We start from the raw sequence: 19039 nt of genomic DNA on the forward strand, positions 1-19039 counted from the left end.
CTCTGCCCTGTCATTTCTGTAGTAACCGCGCACTTCCTGGTCGTTGCTATAGTACCTGTAGTAGTGGCAATCCACACTGAAACTAGTTGTAAAAACACATATCTTCGGGAGCACCCACACGCATGCACAGGAACGTGGAACCTCATTTAACCAAACACTACATCAACCAATGAAAACAACAGGACGTTCAATAACAGGCTTGATTGATGAAATATAACAGGATACACTAGCAAGTTTACATGCATGTACAATTATATATAACTACACCTGCGCAAATGTATATATATAATATTGCTACAGAACCCCAGCACTACACTGTTGTTGCTATAGTACCCCGTGTGTGCCCTGTCAGTGCTGTAGCACCCCAGCAGTGCTTCCTATCGAATATAGGTGTTTACATTGCATACGTTGTAAAGCATGCGATTACAGTGCGGTTGTTACAACCACCGTGTTGTTACTTCGCAGTACCATTGCAACGCTAGTCGTTACAACGACTTGCTGTAGGGGGCGCATTGGACTTGAGATTAGTATAATTTACTATTCCAACTCCAGCGTGTGCAACAGTAGGGAAGGTGTTGCAATAGTAAATTATACTATTCCTTAGTTTAGAGCGCACCCTACAGCAAGTCGTTGTAACGACTTGCGCGGTACTGCAATGTAACAACGCGGTCTTTGTAACGACTTTGTTGTAATCGCATACGTTGTAACGCATGCAATGTGATGGCTGTTTCCCTTTCTAACATTTCTTGCTGTCTGGTTCCTTCTCCTCTTACCTCTTTTTTCTCTCTTATAACAAGATGGGGTGACCTGGGCTGTTTGTGTTCATTCATTCTCATCTCTCTTTTTCTACGGTTCATATCCTCTTGACCTGTATTGTCACTTGTTTCTGTTTTGCCTGAAGGGGAGAAGGGCCCATTCCATGTGACCGTGACCAGTGGTGGTCCAGCGGAGGCAGCTGGGGTCTTCGCCGGATCCAGGATTCTTGAGCTTAATGGGACCAGCGTGAATCATCTAACCAAGACCCAACTCAACAAAAAGGTACCAGCAAAGGGAAAGGGCCAGTAGTACCTGCAGGCTGTTGGAGAACATCCCACTAGTAGCTGCGGTAGTTTGGTGTAGGTGCAATAAACAGATACCAGTACCTGTGGGTGATAAAAGTAAGCATCAGTAGGGATGCCTTTGTTGAGTGGGAAATCAGAGTAATATCTGAATAGCCGGGCCCTCTTTAAAGGGTTGGCAGTGCTGAAAATCCTGCAATGGTCCCACACACCTTAAATACATTTTGCTTTCTTGGCCCCTCTCCCAGCTCAAGCAGGCTGGCCCTGCCGTGGCACTTCTGGTAATGGAGCCTAACTCAGAGGAGTTCTATCGCCGCAGAGGGTTAAAGGTCACAGCAGCCATGGCGGATCCTGCCACCATACCCTATAAGGCCCGGAAGCTTCATATGGTGAAGGGACCAAATGGCTATGGATTCCTCCTACGGCAAGAGAAGCATTTCAACAAGGCAGATGGTACAAGGGAATGGAAGGGACATGAAATAACGTGCAATGAGATGAGAACCTATTGAATGATTGGGTAGGCTGTAGGATGTGTAGTTGATGATAGGATAGTCAACGAAAGATGGGAATGAAAAATGTGTGGACACTAGGATGGATGGTGAATGAGTGTAGTACATGGGTGAGGAATGGTTGGGCAATGGGTTTAATGTGTGATTGATACATGGACCAAGAAGTCCTTTTTTCATGGTTTGTAGCCAGTAGGGCTGGAGAGACATTTATTGTGATGGGACTGACGTCACTACACTACTGCAACCACCCTATTGGCAAATTACCGGATATGGCTAAGGTCTCGAGAGTGGTTAAGGAGTTAGTGACTTACCAATGCTGCTCTGTTGGTCTGGACGTCTTGTAACCACTATATTCTCAATGAGAAGGTCTCAGTGATAATATGTTACCTGCACATATTCCAGTAAATGCTACATGCATGTTGAAGGGACTTCTATGGAACACCACAGCTGCCCCAGAAAATATTTATATCAAAGCTTGTGTCTATGGGAAACCTTTGTAGTGGGACAAAATATTGTCGAAATTGACTATAGCTAATGTGTGGATGAGTTGAGATCTACCCGTGTGCATACAGGCTGAAAATGAAGGGTTGTGTGACTAGTGGGCCTCCTGCTGCAACCATCACTCCTTTTTCTGTCCATTCCATAGGCCAGTTCCTGAGGGAAGTGGATGTGGGTCTCCCAGCAGAGAAGGCTGGTATGCGAGATGGAGACCTCCTCCTGGCTGTCAATGGGAAGTCGGTAGAAGGACTTACGCATGAAGATGTGGTGGGACTCATCTGTGTTAGTGGTAACCAGGTCACGATGCTGGTCATCGACCGTGTGGGGGACCAGTTTTACAACATGGTGAGTCTTGTTCTTGAGCCAGGGCGAAGGGAGTAGATTCCTGCTGCATTGTTGTATTCACCTGGCATGAGACGGTTGAGTGGCAGGGCTACTCTCATGGTCGAAAGACTTTCTCAACGAAGGGTCCACCTTGCTGTGTAGTGTTAGATGGTTTTGTGATGAGACAGTTGAGTGCCATGGTGATTCTCATTGTTGAACAATTGGATGTTCATTCTTGCAGTATGGTTCACATGATGGTTGATGTTTGAAAGCATTGTATGGCATGGAAAGGCTCAAGGCTGAGATTAGGAATGAAGATTCCAGCTGTATTGCCTGGTACCTGGATGTGGGAGACTGTTGAAAGGATTTGCCAGTCTCACTGTAGTATGCAGTAGAACATTCTTGTTATATGAGTTTCCTTCAATGGTTAGAGCGGCAGACCCTGATGCAGAGGTCTAGCCCGGGACCAGGGTTCAATTCCCCGCCTCGGCGGGTCTTGGGCTCAAAAATTCCATGGACCGGATAATTCTCGCCTCGGTGCCATTCCAATAATGGAGTCCCACTTTGCAACTCTGGGCAATAGCTTGCTTAATCTCCACAATGGCCCCCACAACGCTAAGGATGCCTGGCCTCCACCTTGGGGGTGCCCAGGAGTGGACGCCTCACAGGGAAAGCCAGGATGGGTTCCACAGCGGTATTCGTACAAGCGCCTTGAGACCCTTGCGGGTGAGTAGTGCGCTATACAAGTATCAATTTACTATTTACTTTACTATTTACTTCTAGCTGGATGTTTGAAAGGACTTTATGACCTGTTAAGTTTTATTGTCGATCAAGTGGTGAATGCTCCCGCTTTTTCGTCCTTCTCCTTGTAGATGGAGATGAGAGATGCCTGCATATCATAAGAGTATGTGGACGATCCTTGCCTCTGTACATTCTTTCTCTCCACGGTTCATGTGGGAAAAGATTGTATTGCAGAGCAGCATGCCAAGTATCACAGTTGAAGGCAGAAGCAGTCATTCTTGCCACTGTACGGTCCTTAATATGGTTCGATGTGGAAGACAGTTGGTGTGGCGTACCAGATTAGATTGAGTTGACACAATCATTCCCGCTGTATAACTGTGCTTGGTTTAGGATGGTTGAAAAAGTTTGTATGATTTGGCAAGCGTCAACATTGAGCAAGTGGACTAATCTTCTTCTTGTGTGGTTTTCCTTGCGATGGGATGTTTGTGAGGGATATATAGCACAGCAAGTTTGATTATTGTGCCTGGGGGTAATCATTAATGCCATATGGTCTCTATCCTTGCTGAATGGTGTGGGATAGGATTGTATTGCAATGTGAGTCTTAGATATTTAATCAAAAACTCTGGTTCTTGTTCACACAGCTTGGACTGTCTCCCTTACTCTTTTATGTGGAGGAAAGTCTGGAGCCTGCTGACCTTCATCCCACCCATGGCCGTCTAGAGACAGCAATAGGCAGCAGCGACCAGCAACTTGGTGAGATGATCCAACCAAGACCTCGACTCTGCCATCTCTGCAAAGAGTCATCTGGGTATGGATTCCAGCTTGGAAACATTACTGACGAGGATGAGATCTTTGTTGCGCAGGTGAGTTACACCGAGATTTCACTTAGGAACCAGCCACATCTTACTCCACAACCATGGACCTCTGACAGTAAGCATTAATAACAAAGTTGCAAGCCCAACAACCTCAGCCTAGCAACCATGATCTATCGGGGTTGAGAATCCCATGGTCTCAGCCAACAATCTCAGTCATGATATTTCCTATCACTGTTGACAGATACATTGGCTTATTCAATCATCTCTGTTCTATTGCCCCTTGATTGCACAACCAAACAAAAACATATATATCGCCAAACTAGTGCTGGTGCCCACTTGCTATAACCACAAGAAGCCTGCTGTGCCTTCATAGGTTACAAGTTGAGAGGTCTTGACTGTATCCCTCTAAAAAGAAAACTAAGACCTGATCATCTTCAACAACCAGCGACACAGACTAAACACTGTTTTCCACAAGAAATGATAAATTCCCACTCACAGTGCCAAAAGGCTGTACCACTGAGAAGCCCCACTGACCTCATACATGCGTACAATGTCAGACGTAGGGCCCTATGACTGTGTGCAATCTTAAAGTCCACCCCTTGACCAGCACCACCAGGGGGCCCAAGTTCAAAGAATTTGTCCCATCATTATGTGGTAGAATCTGGTGTTCAAGGAAATTCTTTGTGCCATTTTAAGTATTCACCTGAGCAATCAGACCAGCTTTAAGTGCTTAAGAGAGAGAGGCACACACACAAAACATACAATAAAAATCTGGAACACAGACCACGAACATTGAAATGCCACACCCAAGACTCTAACCATTGGCACTTTACTTTGCTTACTTCCAGGCGGTGCCCGAAGGTCCAGCTCACCGGGCTGGGCTGCGGGAGGGAGACCTGCTGATCGAAGTAAATGGCACCAACGTAGAGAAGCTGTCCTATCAGGAGGTGATCCGTTGGTTAAAGGAGGATGACACAGGGCAGCTGACGCTATTGGTGGTCGACTGGGAGGGCTATCGTTGGTGCCGTGACCAGGGTCTGACTATTTGCCCAGCTATGGCAAAGGATGTTGGGCAGAAGACTGCAGACCATACCGAAGTGAGTGAGGGCAGTGACTTATTCTCTGATTATGGTATGCTTTTTTTCTAACATTTTCATAGTGTGGAACTGCCACCAATGTAGCACTTAAAATACTCACCATAGGTATAGCAGGAATGTATGATTGATTGGAAAAGTGCATGGGCTAATATATTAAGTGAGGGCAGCGTTAAGTGGGGTGCATGTGGTTTTGACATGTAGACTGGCTGTGATCTTTTTATCTGGGTCACTCAGAGTGTGGCTGTGAGAAAGTGCCCTCTTTCTGCATGGTTGCCCCAACCTTTTGCTGAATTTCTGATGTACTTTGACTGAGTGTGCCCTGGGCTCCTGCTAATCAGGTACCCAGGGCCTATGTTCTTTCCCTAAAACTGCATTGAAGCCTAAACCCAATTGGCATCTCTGGCCACAGGTCAGCCCCTGGTAAATGGTACCGCAGGTACCCAGGGCACTGTGATCAGCAAAGTCCTCTAAGGGCTGCAGCACTTATTGTGCCACCCTTAGTGGTCCTGTACCCTGACACTCACACACTGCCTTTGCAGGCTGCGTGTCTTGGTGCAGAACAAAGTGAAGAGTCGACATGGCACACATCCCTGTGTGCCATGCCTACAACCCACTGCCCTGGCCTAGATCAGTCACCCCTCTAGCTGGGTGCACTATACCAGTGGTGAGGGTACAGGTGCATGAGCCCTGTACCCCTACAGTGTCTAAGTCCATTCTTAGACATTGTAAGTGCAGTGCTGCATTTAAGAGTACATGGTGCTGGGAGTTTATCATTACGAACTCCACAGCACCATAATGGCTACACTGAGAAGTTTGGTATCAAACGTCTCAGCACATTACACCCACACTGATGCCAGTATGGGATTTAATGACAAATGCACACAGAGGGCATCTTAGAGATGCCCCCTGAAAACTAACCCACCACTAGTGTCCAGGCTGAGTGGCTGCTTTCAGCTGCCACCACCAGACATGTTTCTGGACCCCCGGGTCGAGAGCCTGCTGCTCTCTGGGGCCTGAAACAATGCACATCCTGGGACGAGGTGCCAAGCCTCCTCCTCCAGGATGGGCAGGGTTCAGGAAGGGGGAGCTTCAAAGGCTTGCCACCTTTGTGAGCTTCCCCAGGCCAATTGCTGCTTTCAGCAACTGGTCCCCACTGGTTCTGACCGCCACTTTGGGCGGGAGAACCGGCGGGAAAAACAAGTGAGGAAGAGAGGTGTGCCCACCTCTGCCAACTCCACCCCTCAGGTGGGGGAGGTGAGGTGAAGCACAATTCTCAGTCCACGCCATCTTGAAAATGGGGAGACTCAGCCAACCAGGGACAGTCTCATGCCCCCCTCCCACTGGAGGGTGGCATAATAGGGGGTGTACCCACCCCAGGGACGAGACCCATTGGTCCCTTCCTTCTGTCTGTCTACCTGCAACCCCCCTAAATCTAGTATTTAGGGGCATCCCTGAACCTTGCATCCTCAGATCCAGACAAGAAACAAGAAGAAGGACCAAACAGCCGTGCAGCAGCTAACAAGAGGTAGACGCCCACTGACTTGCCCCCAGCCCTACTGGCCTGTCTCCCCCTCAAACCTGCTCCTGCGAAATCCCGGTGTGTCCTGCAGCCAGCAACCTCAAGAATCCCAGAGGACCTGCCTGCCTTCACTTCCAAAGGCTGCTTCTCCCGTGAACACCGGATTTGTTCAACTGCAACCTCTGGCAGCAGCCGGAGACCGCGAATCCGCCCCACTCTGCACCCGCTGTCCACGGCCCGAGCTAGAGTGGGCAAACACCACGAGGAGGTCACCCTGGCAATCCTGAACTGAGATCCAGTGACCCCTGACCTGCGTCAAGCCTCCAGCCGACGCCTGCAGCCTATATCCAGAAGGCCCCCCTAACCGCGACCAGGAGCTGGTAAGAAGTTCCAACCCCAAAAGGCAGCCCAGCACCCGACGCCCCACGGCCTTGTGTGCCCAAACCGACGGTGCCTTGCCAACCATTAACTTCCCAACTTACCTCTCGAAGTGGTGGTCGCACCCAGAAGTCCTTCGTCTCCCTGCCTGCAGTGCTTTTGCAAACTGGAGGTTCTCCTCTGGAAACAGCAGGGCATCCGATGTTGAAACAGCACCCTGCACACGGCTGCCCTAGTGCCGCTGAGGATGCACCTTTGGTGCTATTTGTTTCCTCATTTGCCCTGAGCTAAAGTCTAGGAGCTTTGTTCCCACAACCCAGTGGCCTGTTTGCCAGCAGCCACCAACCAGAGGCCCTCTATTCCCCATTGGATAACATTGGGCCTCAGCACTCTGCACCCGGCCGCCCTAGTACCGCTGAGGGTGGAACGAGAGTGCCTCCTTGACCCTGGGAAAACCCTTATTCTAACCCCAGAACCTCAACTCCAAAGACTGATTATTTACCTAAAAACCGATATCCATATTTTCCTCCATAGGATAACTTGACAATTTTTCCTGAAAAAGTTTTTAAGTGTGGTATTTTGAAACCTAAAGAAATTCTTTAAAATTGTACGATTTAACAAAAATGCCTTTACTCGCCTGTTTACAGGAAATGTCCCAGTGCTGCATCCAGGCATACAGCACTGAGTAAGAAAAGTAATCCAAAAGTAACTTACCTGCTATTTTACTGAAAATCCCATTCAAGTCTATGTACTGTATTTACCGGTAATTGCATTTCTCTGAAACAATACTGTAAGTCAAACTATAGTACATTTACAATTGCAATTGAAATGTTTTACAATCAGCATTTACTACTGTAAAGTATTTATTGCTTATCTGCGCCTGGCTTGCTTGGTTCTAGAAATAAAATAACTAAAATAAATTTTTTATACAAAAACAATTGGTGTGAAGTTCAGTCTTTGAGTGTGTGAATTCATTGTGTGTGTGTACAACAAATGCTTAACACTTACCTCCGATACTGCCTTACTGCTCGACCACACTACCACAAATAGAGAGTAAGGTTTTATCTAATATTACCTCTGCCTACCTTTGGGGTTCCACTGAACTCTATACACACTATACTTCACTTTGGTATAGTGTATACAGGACCAGCTTCCTACAGTGGCTTATTAGCTTCACTTGTGTAAAGTTCTGCTGTTACGTGTATACCCAGAATCTTGCGCTGCCATCCTGTGTGTATGTCAAGAACACGCGCATTTCTGTGCAGAACGTCTATAGTGATAGACTGCACTTGCAAGCAAGTCTAGGTTATAAGTTATGTGGGATCCATTATGGATGCAGCTGGCCTGGCACAGCATAAGATGGAAGGTGAGGGTTGTTCTCCCAGACAGTTAAAGTTAACTGTCTGCATTCCTGTGGCTGGAGAGAGGAAATACAGACACTGAAGTAAGGAAGATGGAGGCAGGGCTACCCTTAAAAATTCCATGAAACTTTTTGTTAGCAAAGAGATGCTGATTACCCTTCTCCTACAATGCGTTTGGTGGGTGGTACGGATGGGGGGTGGGACTGCAGTTTCTATTGCATGAGGTGAGGAGGTTTCTAGGTCAGGCTTGCCCTTTTGGCTGTCCCTGATTAATCCTTCAGTTGGGATGATGACTGCCAGGTGCAGAAACCTCACACCTCCTTGTGCCTGTGTTGTGGTTGCTACAGGTTGGAGACTGCCCCAGTGCTACCTTCTGTGAGTGGAACCATTCTACACAAAGGCTGTGCTTGGAGAGCCTGAGGAGGGCACTTGAAAGAAGAGGCACCCAAACCGGCTCTGCAATTTGAGACCAAGGTTCCACATCCTCCGTCCAGAAGTTGTGTAGAAAAGTGGGACCCAAACAAACCCACTCTGTTCAGTTTCAAGTCCTTAATGACCAGGGAAGGGAGTACGCAGCAGAGTACTTGAAGGACTGATGTGCCACCAGGGCTGGTGCTTGGCAGTCAAACTCCCAGAGGTGAGATGGGGCATCTCTTGTAGACTGCAGTCCTTGCTTGAGGCACTGTGGATCTGTCGAAAGCACCTAGAAGCATGACTGTCTGCTGAGTGAGGGAAGAAGCCTACTTGGCCTTGATGGTGGAGAGACTGTCCAGGAGGAGAGAGGCCCAGCATATCCCTGGAAACTGAGGTACATCAAGAGAGAGCTGAGTGCCCGAGAGCGAGCGGGGAGTGACTCGCTTGAACAGAGGCTCTTCTAGATTTCTTACCATCAGTTCGTTCCAGGAGGCATCCACTGCAAGCTGCTGTACCGTTGCCCTATCTGGGAGTTGCAACATTCGTGACCACAGAAGGCCCAATGAGGGATGCATTTATCTTTGACCCAGTTGGGGTATGCAATTGCTGTGAACCTCTTAGGCCAAATTGTGTCTCTATATAGCTTTAAGCCAGTTACGGGCTGCAATTGCCATTATCATCGTAGGCCTGATGAGACTACATCTACCTTTGGCACAGTCAGGGGCTGTATATGGTTTGAGCACTAGTGGCCCAATTGGAGTTACAATTTCCATCAGCCCAGGCGTGCTGACCCACTGTGATCAAAGCAGATCACCGTGACCGGAACTGAACCTGCACTGGAGCAGCAGCACCACAGGACTGAGCTGGCCGAGCATAGCGACATGGACTATACTTGGCAGCCTTCAGCACCGTCAATCACCCTGGCCACTCAACAGATGCACAGAGGGGCCATCTAAACATCCCGAGATGAGAGGGGAGCAGACAATAACCTGATACCCTACGAGGGCGCTAGACTCAAAGCGATGTTGAGCCTGAGCTTCATTCATGTTTCACCTGCTTTCCAGAAAGGAGGGACCAAAGAGAAAGGGTCTACCGATGAAGGAATAGTAAAGGGGAACCATGGGTGTAGTGCCATGAAGATGGATCGCACCCATAGACACCATGTTGTATAGTGAATCATATTGTGTGGTATTTAGTGCTACTGTGTGATTAAAAGTACTTTCTTTTCCTGAAAAGACAAGCACTGGGCTGGATATTGAAGATATTGTGTCTGTTAGTTGATTGGTGAGGGCTGATCTCTAGCACCCCACGCTACCCCCCTGAGAAGCCTGTTACTGCTCGCCCCAGTTAAGAGCAGGAATGTTTGTACTTGGCCCAGTTTGCAAAGCCATAGCAGGATGGACCTCAGGAGACAAGTGGCAAACAACTCAACCAACTTGGTTGGCGCCCAGAAGCTGCAGCCTGCTCTGCAGCCCCTGGAACAGGTTCTGACAGTTACTTCTTTGTAATCCTGGTTCTTCTTAAATGAAATCTTCATTGTACTCACAGACATTAATAGAGAGCAGTAAATTGATAATAAAAGCAAGAAAAGGAACAAAGGGAAACAATAAGTTGCAACTTCTAAAAAATTGTATTTGTGTTTTGGCCACAAGAAGCTGTTACCCTGTTAGGAAGAACAACAATTGATGGACAGAATGCAGGACAATGTCATACATTCACCCCTGTTCAGAGATCTGGGCCTAAATCCTTCGTTTTGTTGCTCACCATGCCATTCCAGTTTGTACCCGGCCATATGCAAATCAGTCTTGACCCTGCGCCCAATGGGAACAGTCCAGCCCGAACTGCCAGGCGAGGTCCTCCCTGGACTGGAAACAAGCATCCTAGGACTGGTTTCGGGCTTTTAGCCCTGATCAGCCAGGATAGCTTGATTCCAGTGGCATGGAGAGCACGGGACCCATGTCTAGGCATACCCGTCCCACTCGGGGTGACAAATGCAAAAACAATTGATGGACAGAATGCAGAACAATGTCATACATTCACCCCAGGTGAGATCTGACCCTGTTAGGAAGGGCAGGGGAGTACAGGATATAAGCAACAGAGAGGCAAGAAAAAACAGATATGGAAACAGTCGCGTACGATAGAAAAAATAGAAGAGAAGTATCAAAATGAAGGCTTAGAATGGGAATTTCAGAAAGGCGAGTTCTACTGGTGGGAATTTTTTTTTTTAAAGCATTGCCAAAAATAACAAGTTAAAACGGAATATTAACTTTAAAAAATGACAATTTACCAGTTTGAATTATGCAGATTTAACCAAATGCATTAGAATATTCCAAAATAGACTCCTTTGCCATCAAAAAGGGGGGTAGAGAATGTCAGTCTCTAAGTCACCTGAAAGGACTGTGCCATTTAAGGATTCAAGGAGTATAGGTTTCACCAAACACCCCCCTGCAGAGAATGTACCATTATGGGAAAAGGGGCACAAATGTACCTCGACTATGGACTAAAAATTAAATTTAGCTAATGAGTAAGATGTAAACAGCATGCACAAAAAGCCCCGTAGGAGCCAACACCACTGATCCATTAATAGGCCACAAAACCTCCAAAAGACAGTTTAGTCGTAGACAATATTCAAGCGTGTGTCCAAATATCTTTTGCAATAGTTATCGACAAGTTATGGTCATGACCCATGCAGACGCCAGAGTGCCCATGAACCAAAGTGAAGATCATACCATCCACAGAAGACAGGTGGGGCAAGGGTGCCAGGTTTGGTTGACTGGAAGTGGAAAGGTTGAATGCTTCTTAGGGCAGGCTGAAACAGAACAGGGACACAGGAGGATTGAAGGTTCAAGACTTCTATTGTGAATGACTCATGCCTGTTCAGGAGCATATCTAGGATTCACCGGTAGAAAACATTAGGAATGTAAGGTAGTAGCATTAATTCGATGGGTGGCCGGGAGGGGGTCAGCGTTGAACTTGCAATCCATTGGCAATGGTTGTGCTTCCCTAAATGTTTCGCATGACATTGGCAAGGTGCTGATCATTGCCTTGATTTACAGGGTATATTGTACTCTAAACCATATATTGCCATGAACAAAAGTTTATTGTCACATGTAATGTATAAAAGGTCTATGGATAAGAGCTGTCATTAATGATTTGGATAGGCATTCTGACTAAATGTCTTGTGTTCTTTGTGCAGGGACGTGAGGAGTAGCTGGTGAAGACACGGCCAGCTCGGACACAAACTCCGTAAACTGATGGCACCACAACTCCAGAGGACATGACACCATCATCAGGCTGAATCAGTCTCAAAATAGGATTTAATACCAACGGATCATGGCACTCACTTGAATTTTAATCTCCTGGCTTCCATCACTATAGCATTTCCTGGACAAAGGGTTCAACAAGGGGCTTGTAGTAGCCAACCCACAATCCAAGGATTCTCTGAGAGGGAAGAGATTATTTCTGGTGTTCCTCGATAACTGGTAAAGTGGTTTGGAGGAGTCCGATGGACAATTATGATACTGGCAGGTAGTGGTGGATCAATGATCCCCTGTTGTAGGGTGGATCAGATTGGTCTTCCAACAGTGCCATGTTCTGGAAAATCTCCAAGAGGAAGTGGTCTTGAAATATACTGGAGTGAAGTTGACATCACAGTTGGTTTAGAGGAACTCAGCAGAGCCAGGAATTTTCCAGACACCTACAGAGCATGCTCCCGGACCTTCTGATGTGGTTGTTCTTGTGACAACAAGTGGGGAGAAAATACTTGGACATTCTGAAGACACAGGTTTGGTGATGCCTATGAGCAAGAGACCCGGCCTGTACATTTACTGCTGGTGTCTTTATTGTGCCTAAATAACTTACAGTCTCTCGTATCTGTGAAATGACTTCAGCATGGAGGGTTCATTGACATTGCTCATCCCCCCACCAATGTCCAACTGCACTGTAGGACAATCATACTGTTTCCATCATCCATTCATAGTGCAGGACAGACCTTCGTATACATTTCCAGCAATGAGGATACTCTTTGACCTTCCACCCTTTTTCTTAAATTGTCTTGAAATTCAACCATTCCATCACGCGGACCCAATACTATTTCACCCGCCTGTGGTGAGCCCTTCTATCTCCAAATGTAGACATATTTGAAATGGTATCTTGAAGTTATTGAACTTACCTATGCAAGAGTGTTTTACTGAGTTGTTTTGAGTAGAGCTGGGGCTTGCGGGCCTAGTGCTTTCCTCTGGGGAGGGTGGAGACATTACACAGAGTGGACTCCTACACCATCCTCTAAGTCTTGCTTTGGTCTGGTGGGAAGATACTCTTGCTTCTTTCTTTGGTCTACAACTGCAATTCCTTCTTGTTTTGCATTGGCGGTGTTCTAACTTAAGTCGTTTCTGAGGGAGGTCAGGAATGCTTCCGTCTCTTGAAAAAGGCTTTGCATCACCTCTGGCTGTGAGGGGTCGATTTTACTCTCTCGCCATGTTTATGTTTCTCATTGTCCTCGTGACTCTTTTTGGTGATGTTCCAAAGTCTAAACTAATCGTGTTTCAAGACCCTTCCAACTCTTTCCCAGAGGCAGCTTATGGAAGGAAAGGCTTTGACCAGTGATGTTGTTAAACCTGACTTCTGCACCTCCCAGAAGCTTTTATCACTCCATCAAACCTTTTTAACCACAGCTGCAAACCTACAATGGACTCTCCTTACACACATTAGCAAACTCACCTATTTCCAGCCACGGCCCGCACAGGTAAAAGCGATGGGGTCAGGTTTGGGGGGGTGGGGGTTTGACAGCCAACTACGAGGGAAATTTAAATAAATCATTAATTTCCACTTGGTGTCGTCTGTCAAAATACCCCCCACCGGGCCCACCGCTCTTACCTGCACAAACTGTGTCTGCCTATTTCTGTGGCGCGATGTGACCGTATATGTATAATATGGTTTCCACCAATATCTCTGTGTTTTTCTATTACTCCGTCCTCATTTAATAGGGTTTCAAAGATTGGCTGGTGGAGAACAGGCGAGTTTGTGTTTGAGAGCCCCACGACTGACCTGCCGATTTCTCCCTGGGTTTACCAATGCATTGGGTTTAGTGTGATGAACTGAAGTTATTACTGTTTAAAAGGTTTATCCATGATCACCGGTAAATCCACACCTGCAGCCCAGGCAAAGCGTGTAATTGATGACTTGCAACACAACCCACCTTCTACCACATAATCTGTTGATTTTAGTAAAAAATGGATTTCATGCTCGATTTGATCAATACTCACAAAAAGCATCATTCCTTACTAAATATTATTAGCATAAACACTCCAATTGTATTAATAAATGGACGTTAACCACATTTCTTGGCCACTTTTTCGACTCTTGCTTTCTATGATACAGTAGAAGAATACAGAGGACACATGTGGATCAGGTGTAGAGGAATCATTTTTTCCATGACAACCGTAATGGGTGATATAGGGAATTTATTAAATGAAAATACATGGTACAACACAACTGGCAATTTACAAACTGCTGAAACTTTGAATAAATGTTAAAGCAGGGAAAAGAATCGTATTTTTAATGGCGACAATGATAACACCAAATAAATTACCCAGCCTTCACCAGAGAAATCGTACCACATTCTTGAACACTTTCATAGGAAGATATGTACTTCTCATTGTGTAGAGGCATAAAATCTGTCAGGAAATGGTTTACAAAATTGTCTGTGTAAGTTGCCATGACTTACTCCTTACTCAGAACAAAATGTACTTGTGTCTTTGAAGTGACTTACTCTTGGCTTAGGTGTTTGTGTGCCGTGGTTTCAAAGGAAAATATCTAAATACTTATATCTAAATTTTAAGGAGTTTTGAGGGGATGAGTAGTCATGTGGGGGCATATTATCAAGAAACGGCGTTAAAATTATCGCCGCTTTAGCGACAGAAAACTGCCGCTAAAGTGGCGATAATGGGCTCGATAATATGCCGCAGAGAATTCCCATAGAAGCCCATGTTCTGGTGTCAACATGGGCTTCTATTGGAATTCTCTGCGGCATATTATCAAGCCCATTATCGCTGCTTTAGCGGCAGTTTTCTGCCGCTAAAGCGGTGATAATTTTAACGCCGTGCTTGATAATATGCCCCCCAGTTTTAATACAGACCTGCCTAAATATCGTTGCCATGCTTATCGACTTCTGACACGTTGTCAAACCAAGGGGCATATTTACAAGGAGTTACCCCCAGAACGTCATTTTTTTCCAACGTTCTGGTGGCGTTAAGTCCTTCACCTTATTTACAAGGTGGTGTTAAGCCACTTAGCATGGCTTAACGCTGTCTTGTAAATAATACCCCTATTCACGCAGCACTAGCGAGAATGGAGTGTGCAATTGGTGTTGCAGTGGGCGTTCCACCATAACACCCGCTACTTTATGACGCTGCCCCATATTTACAAGGTATGGAGCAGCACAAAAATATTGCCAGGAAATACCTGGTCTTCAACAGGTGACATGAGTAAAAACGTTTCATTTCTCATCGTATTTTGCTCTTTCCATGTGTGCTGCAGCACACATAGAAACACCAAATCGCCTGTAAACTTTGTTTGTGTGCAGGAAGGTGTGCCTTCCTGCACATAAACAATCACCCCTGTAGCATAGGCACCCTGGCAACATGGCGCAAGGGTGCCTGCACTGGTGCTAGGAAGCTTTTGTAGCGCCAGCACTAGGAGAAACGCAGGGGTGCACCACATTCTTGTAAATACGGCGCATCCCTGCATTTTGAAACTGACGGAGCGCTGCGTTACAAATTTTGGTTTAACACTGTGTCCCTCAGTGTGTATATGGAGTTATAGAATTACTATTCTTACCTCACATCTACTTACATTGGCGATACTCTGGTAGTCGATATCATAGATACGCTATTTTTTTGGGGGGGGGTCAATATTAAAACCATAAAATATTATTATATACCTCTCCTTGAAGTTTTAAGAATCCCTTCCCACCAGAACGACAGGCTTAGGCAGCACAGGGATAACGTGTACATTGTGGCATGCAGCAGGATGCATAAAATGCTAATTTAGCGATTATAAAAAACACTGAAGGATATGATAAGCCTTTCTCCAGGTCACGAGCAACTCTCTAGTGCAAGAGTGTGCTTCTGAAGTGAAGCTGCCCTGCAGGATAAAATGAGCTCTCTGTTTTGTGACTGCCTCTTTTGTACATGCCTGTCCACCCTGTGTGAGAATTCTCCTCCGGCGTTTTAGTTGAACGTTGTCCATGTGATGTAATAATGCCTCTCGGCTTCATGACTGCTTCTCTAGTGCATGATTGCCTGCCTGTCTGGGTTCCGGTTGCTTCTCTGGTGTGTGACTGGCTTTCAGTGTAACACACCCCCCTGCAGCGGCGGCTTCTCCATAGGGGCGTTTGGGCGTTGCCCCACTGCTTTCTGGCAGTGCAAGAAGCAGAAACATACAATGGTAAAAACTACCATTTTATGTTTCTGCTTCTCACGCTGCGAGAAAGCAGAAGTGCCTGGTTGTGGGAGGGAGGGTGGGCGGTCCTGCTCGAGGGCAGAGGGGGAGTGGCTTGCCCACTATTGTGGGTACTGACTGTTTGGGCGGCCCTGGAGCCGTCCAAACAGTCAGTACCCACAACAGTGGGTAAGCCACTCCCCCCCTGCCTTCGAGCAGGACTGCCCACTCTCCCTTTTTCCAACACAGAGAAAATGGCGTAGCTGGGGCGCTCTCCTGCAGTGCCTCACCAAGCACTTGTGATTGGCTCCCCTGTAATGTCCCGGCCGGCGGCATCATGACTCACGGGCCGAGATTAGCAGCATGAGCGTGACCAATCACCACACAGCAGCCTCGGAGGAAGTGCGGGCTCGAGGGAGAAAGAATGACTATCGTTACCGGCTGGCTGAGATTTGGGAAAGAAATCCTGCACAAAGCAAGCTGGAAGTTAAGTAAGTTGCTGACTGCTGTGTTAATTAAATGAAACAATCAGCACTTTAGAAAAATGAAGCGTGATCAGTAAAAGCAGCTTTTTTGGAAAGTTGGAATTTTCTGCCAGGGTAATCCTCGGAAAGAGCTGCACTAGTATGTGAGGCTTCATTGCGGTGTGTGTGGGGGTGGGGGTGGGGGCTTTTAAAAGTTTTATTGTATTTTTCAGCCTGCTCGATGCTGTCCTTTACACGTTCTCACCAGGTCTCTTTATTTTTCCCTAACCGGTCTCAGATTCGTGTCCCACAGAGGCTTTGTCCACAGTGTAGGGATTTGTAGGCCACACATTGTCCCCTGCACAGTGACAAGAACCCCCCCCACCCCACCCTCGTACTATGGAGTGGCAGTCAGTTGGTGGCAGTAGTATTTGTGAAGGTGGGGGACGTAATCTTTTTTAAGAAGTCTACTAAACCACCTGTGTACTGTCTGCACAGCATTAGTTATTGTCACATCCACACACACACAATTCAATCTGTGTGCATGTGTCAGAGCGTTTGTGTGTCCTTGTGTCAGGGCTCGTGTGTGTGTGTGTCCTTGTGTCAAAGCACATATGGGTGTATCCTTGTGTTAGAGTGCGTATTTGCCTTCTGTCAGAGCGTGGGCGTGTGTGTGTTTGTGTCAGAGCATGTGTGTCATAGCGTGTGTGTCACAGCGCATGTGTGTTTAATTCTCTCTGCAGCTGCCTGGTACCAGCCAGTGCTTGCACACTGTTGTTGCTTCACTCGTTTATTAGGTGATAGGGGTGAACAATGCTTTCACGCCCCACTACTTCTAAACTTCACCAGCCACCACTGCCCCCCTGTGACGTACGAATGCCTCTCAGGTGCATGACTGTGTCTAGTGCAAGGTTGCCTGTCTCGTTTCAGACCGCTTTTCTGATGTACGATTGCCATTTGGTGTAACACTGCCCTTGTGATGTAAGAAAGTGTCTCACGTGCATGACTGTCTCTGCTGCATGATTGCCTGTCTGGTGTCAGACTGCTCCTCTTCCTGCCTTTCAGTGTAGCATTGCCCCTGTGGAGTAAGAATCTCCCTCAGGTGCATGAATGCCTATCTGGCTTCAGACTGCTCCTCTGCTGTGCGACTCCCTTTCAATGGGACCATGCCCCTATGCTCCGAGAATGTCTCTCAGGTGAATGACTGTCTCTATGGTGCAGATGACTTCTTGGTGTATTACTGCACTTCAGGTTTCAGACTGCTCCTGTTTTCAGTCCATTGCCAAGGCCACTGGACTTATGCAATTGTGCGGCCGCAGCAATTTTTGCCCAATTATAGATTTGCCACATTTGCCACATAATCCATCATCTGCTGCATAATCTGCAGATTTAAACAAAAAAATAGTTGGTTTCTAGTTTAAGCGGTTAAAATTTACTGATATGTGACGGCACGTGTTGCCGCGAAATGAAAGGCCCTTTGCAAACCTGAACTGGTCACCTTTCTTTTGCATATTGTTATGTTTGGATGTAAAACTGGTACACATAGGTGCAGCTAATACCCACAGAGTATTACCAAGTTTAAAAATTATTAAATAATAAAGTAATACTATTAAATTTGCCAAATTATAGCGCATAATCGGCCTTTTCTTGCCACATAATTGACTCAACCCTGCCGCATAATTTGGCCCTTTCCTTATCAGCGAACCGCGAATGGCCAATGCAGTATGTACAAATGCTTTGCATAACGTTTTATCGATAAATGCACTGTGTAGCGATATTACACATTGACTTCATGGGTTCCATCTTGGAGCGGTGGCCATCTTATGGTTGCCCTCACATAGGCTACACATTAAGGACAAGTACAGGCCTTCAGAACACATGCGCCTTCCATTTGACTTCTCTGTGACCTATGCGATTTGGCTCCTCCGCCCCAGGTCAGTCCGGTCCCACGAGCTCCCCGTCCCACGGCCACCTGTGATTAGCATCAGGGTTTGACACACCATAAAGCCTTTTCATCCCACACAAGCCTCCGGCTAATCTCTTTCACACCTGACTCTTCCTGCTTTATGGCTTGTTTTACAAACAGGAGGTGCCCGTGTTTATTGGGGTCTGCTGATATCTGATGTGGGATCTGAGCCTCGCTGGGTAAATAATTGTGGGCTGGCTAAACTGGAATGTGGGATGGTCATCATGACTCTGCCTTTTCGTTTGTAATGAATACATATGAATGACCATATCGTAAAACTAGGAATGTGTGCCTGAAGCATGATATTTTGTATATAAGAAGAAGGCCGTTTCTGTAAGTTTAAGCAGTCTCCTGAGAACATACATTGTGTTGTACTTCTCGGATACCTGTGATTGGTCTGCAGCCAATAAACAAGATCTTTGACTTCACCCAGAAGACTCTGTGTTTCTGTAGGT

The 19039-nt window shown here is 46.6% G+C and overlaps 1 protein-coding gene across 4 annotated transcripts in view; it reads left to right on the plus strand.

Moving 5' to 3' along the window:
- NHERF4 (NHERF family PDZ scaffold protein 4) overlaps window positions 1-14052 on the plus strand; it is a 76455-nt gene extending 62403 nt beyond the window's left edge. For 2 of the 4 annotated variants that reach the window (XM_085645919.1, XM_085645918.1), the window contains exons 6-11: window positions 902-1038; window positions 1307-1511; window positions 2214-2410; window positions 3772-3993; window positions 4794-5042; window positions 11911-14052. In XM_085645919.1, coding sequence (XP_085502045.1) covers window positions 902-1038; window positions 1307-1511; window positions 2214-2410; window positions 3772-3993; window positions 4794-5042; window positions 11911-11925 — 1025 coding nt within the window. In that variant the 3' untranslated portion in view covers window positions 11926-14052. Of the gene's footprint in view, window positions 1-901; window positions 1039-1306; window positions 1512-2213; window positions 2411-3771; window positions 3994-4793; window positions 5077-11910 lie in introns of all 4 variants that reach the window. The other 2 variants (XM_085645917.1, XM_085645916.1) reach the window with 2 other exon arrangements.
- Window positions 14053-19039: the final 4987 nt, after the last annotated feature.

Source organism: Triturus cristatus, chromosome 3_1 (assembly GCF_964204655.1).
Source record: "Triturus cristatus chromosome 3_1, aTriCri1.1, whole genome shotgun sequence".
NCBI classification, from domain to species: domain Eukaryota; kingdom Metazoa; phylum Chordata; class Amphibia; order Caudata; family Salamandridae; genus Triturus; species Triturus cristatus.